Raw genomic sequence first — 5,751 nt, forward strand, 5'->3', positions numbered from 1 at the left:
TCATTATGGATAAGGGCTAAGCATCTTAAGCCTAAAATTTAAAAAAACCGAAACACCGAACAACTCCTCCCGAGGCCTTCCCGGTCCAGGCGACTCAGGACTCGGGGGCCTGGTCACCCGCTCCCCGCGGGATGCGGGGCGTGGCGGCGGGAGGCGGGAGGCGGGGGCGCGGACCCCTCGCTGCCCCCCTTCCCTGGCTGGCCGCGGAGCCCCGCCCCGGGTCCGCCTCCCGAGGGCCTGGGCGGAGCTCGCGGGCCGGGGGCGGCGCCGCGCTGCCTGATTTATTCCCGTCCAGGAGCCGGAGAGAGAGCCCCGCGGTGTGCACGGCCCGAGCGCCCGCTCCCGCGCCCGCGTCCCCACGGCATGCCGGGCCCCCGCCTGCTGGCCGCGCTGTGCGGCGCGCTCCTCTGCGCCTCGGGACTCTTCGCCGCCTCCGGTGAGTCGATCGCGCCGCCCTCTGGCCCTCGCCCCTCCTCTCCGCGCCGTTCGGAAGTTCGCCGCGCAGCCCTCCCTCCACCTCCACTGTTTACAAACTTGGCCAAAGAGCCGGGGCCGTGCGGAGGGGCGACTTCTCCGGCTGCGCCCCGGCCGGACGCGGGGATGCGCTCGGCCTCTCCTGCGGTCTCCGCGCTCGGGCGTTCTGGGCGGTGATAGAGGCTTGAGAGTGGGGCGGGGACTCGGGACACCGGGTGACAGCCCCACGGCCCCCAGGGATGGGGCTTACACATAACAAAGGAATCTGCTGTGTCGGGCCTCTCTTTTCCCATCTGTAAAATGAGGCCATTGAACTGTGCCCGACTCTGGAGCGTCTTCCACCTGGAAGTTAATGGGACTCTTGTATTGACAAGTCTTGTCCAGCCAACTTTCCCTGGCTACTCCCTCGCAAGCTCTGGTCGTTGGAGTTTTGCATCCCCGCTTGTAGGTGTCCGGTGGGATGAGCGAGGACCGGGAAGGCGGAGGAAGGCGGAGGAAGGGGATGGGGCTCTGGGTGGGGCCCAGGAGGAGGGGGGCGGCAAGAGCCTGGGGAGGGACTTGGAGAGGGCCGCCCCTGGACTGGTGGCTTCCACTCCCTCCCGCGGCCTTGGCGTGCCGCTGTATCTTCCTTGCTCCTCCTCCCCCGCCGAGGAGGCCTCCCGCGCACAGCTGGGCCTCCGGCGGGCTGGTCCTGGGGATGCCCCATTTCTTCACCGTGGGGCCCACACAGCCTGTCGCCTCCAGGGCTTTGAAGAGGTACCCGTGGTCGGCGCGCTTCGGGCACCCCCTCCCTCATTTTCTCAAAGAAAGCAGGGGTGGGGGGGTCAAAGCTGAGCCCTGGCGCTGTCTTCCTGCCACAGTCCGACCCCCAGGCCTGGAGCCAGAACCTCAAGGGCCCTCCAAGCTCGCGCACACTTGGGGACTCGCAACTGGTGGCTGTCCAGCGACCCTGAGACCGAGCTGGGTCTTTGAAGTCCCTTTCCACTCCTCTGTGTCCCCACAACCTGAGCCCTGGCTAAATGTTCCTAGGGAAATCACCCAAAAAGACAGGACTCTGAAATCGCCAAGGCGGTTTTGTAGAGGGTGATCTGGCTTTTCCTGAAAAGGGGAAAGTACCAGGACTGTTGTGTGCAGGTGAGTCAGCCTAAGACCTGTGCTGGGGTGGGGGTGGGGGTAGAGGCCACCTTGCACTGTCCTTTTTTCCCCAGTGGACCGCTTTGCCCTGGAGCAGAATGGAGAGAGGGTGCGGTTGGTTGGGGAGAAGGGGAGTTGGATTTTGTTGGGACAGGAGCCCAGGACTCTGGTCATTCCCAAGCCTCTGTGGCCGTGCCCACAGCCTGCCAGGTCAGGGGAGGGGATTAACCTGCTATTTAAAGCCACTGACTAATAGCTCATTGGGAGCCGCCTGCCCTAAGCTCCCAGGCGCAGCCCAGGCGGCGCTCAGGGCTCTAGTTCTCATTAACGGTGTTCGCTGTTCCCTCTGCTCCGTTCTCCGGAGCTGGCCCAGCTCTCTGGAGCTTTGGGATTTCAGGAGCCCCCCCCCCCCCCCAACCTGGGATGGCATGACTCTGTGGGGAGGAAAAGCGATTTCTCATGTCTTACCCCACATGATGGGCTAGGCCCTTCTGGGATGCGAAGGTCAGCTAGGAGATCCCCTACCCGCCTGCCGGCCTGGTGGGGTGCACCAATAGCTCAAATCTGCCCCCCAGGCCCCCCCCCCCCAGCCTGAAGTGGTGTGGTCCTCTCCAGCCCTCCTCCTCCGTCTGCGGTGGTTCCCAAATCTGCTTTCCTCCTCACCTCTTCACCTGAATTCCTCCTCACCAGGAGGCCCGTGCAGCCTCTTGCCTGAGACACTCCTGTCAGATTCCTACCCTGGAGCCCTAGGGATCTTTGTGTAGCCCCAGGACACCTCCCTGCCCCAGGGGAGCCCATCCACAGCTCTGCAGAGGGCCTTTTCTCCATATTCTCCTTTCCAGAACGGGAAATGGCTTCCCCACTCCCACCTCACCCTTGAGAATCTCTGATTTTTTTTTTTCTTTTTTCCCCTGGTGGACAACGGTGGGCAGCTGAAGGAAGGTTAAGGGTCTGCAGGATGGAAAGTCTGAACTTGTCATTCCTAAGGTCCCTGTGGGTCTGGCCCCTACCTACCCTTTCTGCTCTGTCGTCCTGTTCTCCAGCTTGCCATGGCCCTGTGCTCCTGCCCTTCTTTAGAACATTCTTTCCTCACTCCCCATTCGGGCACACTCCACTCCATCTCTTAGACCCAGCTCACCTGTCCCCGCTGCAAAACTTCCAACTCTGGCAGAAACCATACTTCCAGTGGCCCTTTATGCAGGCTTCTGTCAGAGCTGGTGATGTCTCTTCATCACCCAGTGACTGTCCCTCTCTTTCCAGTGGTTTCTTGAGGCCTGGACCACACCTGGTTCCCCTGTCTCAGCGACCCAGCCTGCACATGATAGCCCCCTCCCGCCCCCAGTATTTACTGAATGAATGACTTGCTATTCTTGAGTCTGAGCTGGTGACATTGCAGGTGACTTCTGTGACTCTAGCCAGTGCCTGAATGGTGGGACCTGCTTATTGGGCCAGGACAACACCCCCTTCTACTGCCTGTGCCCCGAAGGCTTCACGGGCCTGATCTGCAATGAGACAGAGAAAGGTATCTGCCCTGGGCCCTGCGTCCCTCTCCACCCCCAGCTCCCAGCTGCAGCCCCGGCTGCCGGGCCCAGTTCATCCCCGAGTGGGCGGTGGTCCCCGGCACCTCTCCCGTGGTGGTCAGCCAAAATTTCCCTGGAAACTCCCCGTGCCACTTGGAAAGCCCGGGCTTCCCTCACTGGGACTGATTCGCCTGCACCTGACCCTTCTTGGCGGCAGGCTGGCCCAGGCTCCCGTCAGGCAGAGGAGGGAGGGAGGGGATGGCAGGGGGAGGCGGGCAGGGGGCTGAGTTTGCGCGGAGGGTCCTTTTGGGGCATCCGCTGCTGCCTGTCTCCGTCCCCAGCTCCTTCCTGATCCCCTGCGCAGCTTACCTGCCTCTCCATCCCTAGGTCCTTGTTTTCCAAACCCCTGCTACAATGATGCCGAATGCCAGGTGACTGGCGACTCGCACAGAGGGGACGTCTTCACCCAGTACATCTGCAAGTGTCCTCATGGTTATGCAGGTGTCCACTGTGAGATCAGTGAGTACCTGGGGGTGCCTGCTCTGATGGGGGAGGTCCTCAGCAGCCCAGGCCATGTGCTGGCCTCATTCCCTGCCTCAGGACCTCCTCTGGTAGATTGGGGGTAAGACAGAGCCTTAGTTAGCGGTTCTGTTGTCCTGGACTAGTCCCTGCTTGGCTTCTGTCCTCAGACTGCTGGCCAGGCCTGATGTCACTGCAGGGGAGTGAAGGGTGCTGGTGGCCCCAGAGGTCAGGGAGTGCTGCTGCCTGGGTCACCACGAACCAGACACACAGCATTAGGGTTAAGTCCTGAGAGTTTTCTACCAAGAGGGGAAAACACATTCTGAATCTTAGGGCCCAGGAGGTTAGTAAGTAAGGCTGGGGCCTTGGAGTCTGACAGTTCCTGGCCCAAGTTTGACTGCGGCCTCATCACAGAGCTCAGGGAGGAGGGAGAGGCCTGGGCAGGCCGGGCCGTCCCCTCACGGTCAGGCGGTCAGAGGCCCGGCTTGTGCAGAGGGGCTGACCTGCCTGGCTTGCCTGGTTATCCACTCAGCCACAGAATGGCCCTGGGTGGGTGCCCAGCCTCCAGTGCTGGCGGTGGCTGTCCACGCTGTCCTCCCTCCTGGCCCAGCTGGAGTCCCTCCCACCGAGCTGGGACTCGTCCTCGCCTGCTGCGGGCGGGTGGCTGAGTCCGCATCTCCAGGGCGTCCAGTTTCTTCGGTCCAGTGGGTCTGCCGCTGAGCATCTTGGGCAGGGGCAGACGGTTCCCCTTCAGGCAGATGTGGGGATGCTCTCTGAGGTTTGCGGATCTGCAGAAGGAGGAGGGGCTGCTGGGCCAGCTGGGTGGGCGCTGGGGCCTGGGGAGAGCACCTCAGAGGAGGCGGCATGGAGGGCCTGTCCCTTGGGCTTGGGGCTGAGGCCGATGTCTTTTGAGATCCTGGGTGGAGGAATGTGTGCATGTCTGTGTGTGTGCGGGTCTGTAGTTGGGGGGTCACTAAGGCAGACAGCCCTGGGTGGGGCCAGGTGTGCCCACTAATTACTGTGCGGGGAGCCAGGGTAACCATGGGCGTGCCCGAGTTGGAATTACCCACCTAGCCTTCAGCTTTCGGCCTGGGGTCTGCCCCAGGTTGGATGTGGCAGCTCCTGGGGCAGAAGGCAGGAGGCAGCCGCAAAGCGGGGGGAGCCCCCAGAGGGACCATTGCAGCCCCTCCTTGTTAGGTGGTGTGTTGCCTTGGAGCCCACAGGGACCCCACAGGCCCAAAGAACGCACAGTGGGGTCCCTCAGAGTGTGGACATGTGAGGTGTGAGGACCTGGTTGTAAATCCTGGCTCAGCCCCTGGCCAGTTCTGATCTTGGCTGCATGGCTACACTTTCCTGGCAAGAGTGGCCTAGCACCGAGCTCAGCATGAACCTGGGCTGTTGTAGCAAGAATAGATCTATCCCTGGCTTCTCTGCATGGGGGATCTCTGGGGGATGAGAGGGGCTCGGCCCCCTAGGGACCACATCCCTGGGGTAATGGTGAAGGTGATGGCCCCTTGGCCAGGGGCAACTTGGCGGATGGCTGGTTTAAGACCAATAGTTGGAAGGAGCAAAAAGTAGGAGAGAAAATGGAATGGTATTCACGCCACACCCAGAAAAGTCCTGCCAGTGGGGTTGTAGAAAAGTCCGGGCAGATTTGCTTATTGCCTTTTTTTTTTTAAGATTTCATTTATTTATTTATTTGAGAGAGAGAGACCTCAAGCGGGGGGAAGGGGCAGAGGGAGAAGCAGACTCCCCGCCGAGCAGGGAGCCCGATGCAGGGCTCGATCCCAGGACCCTGGGATCATGGCCTGAGCTGAAGGCAGACGCTTAATGACTGAGCCACCCAGGCGCCCCATGGTTTGCTTATTGCTTGATGTCCTGTACAAGTATTGGTCACTGCCAACTGGGGTGCCCCTTCTCCCAAATCCGTCCTGGGGAAGCCAGGGGTTGGGCTGGATATGGCGGTCCTCCAGGTGGGCTGAGGACACTGAAGAAGAGCAGGTCACACTGGAATTCCCTCCCACCAGTCCGGTCCCTGCCCCCACTCTCACCCCCCCGCTGCTGCTTGACGCCCCGTGAAAACAAGACCATCTACCACAGCCTG

General features: G+C 61.6%; 1 protein-coding gene across 1 annotated transcript in view; it reads left to right on the top strand.

The window, feature by feature from the left end:
• The first annotated feature begins 300 nt into the window (after nucleotides 1-300).
• The window catches only part of MFGE8 (milk fat globule EGF and factor V/VIII domain containing), a 12,770-nt gene continuing 7,319 nt past the window's right edge, over nucleotides 301-5,751 (top strand). The window contains exons 1-4 of the mRNA XM_032392118.1: nucleotides 301-436; nucleotides 3,005-3,130; nucleotides 3,516-3,651; nucleotides 4,518-4,563. Coding sequence (XP_032248009.1) covers nucleotides 364-436; nucleotides 3,005-3,130; nucleotides 3,516-3,651; nucleotides 4,518-4,563 — 381 coding nt within the window. The 5' untranslated portion in view covers nucleotides 301-363. The remainder of the gene's footprint in view (nucleotides 437-3,004; nucleotides 3,131-3,515; nucleotides 3,652-4,517; nucleotides 4,564-5,751) is intronic.

This window comes from Phoca vitulina, unplaced genomic scaffold (genome assembly GCF_004348235.1).
Source record: "Phoca vitulina isolate PV1807 unplaced genomic scaffold, GSC_HSeal_1.0 scaffold65, whole genome shotgun sequence".
Lineage (NCBI taxonomy): Eukaryota > Metazoa > Chordata > Mammalia > Carnivora > Phocidae > Phoca > Phoca vitulina.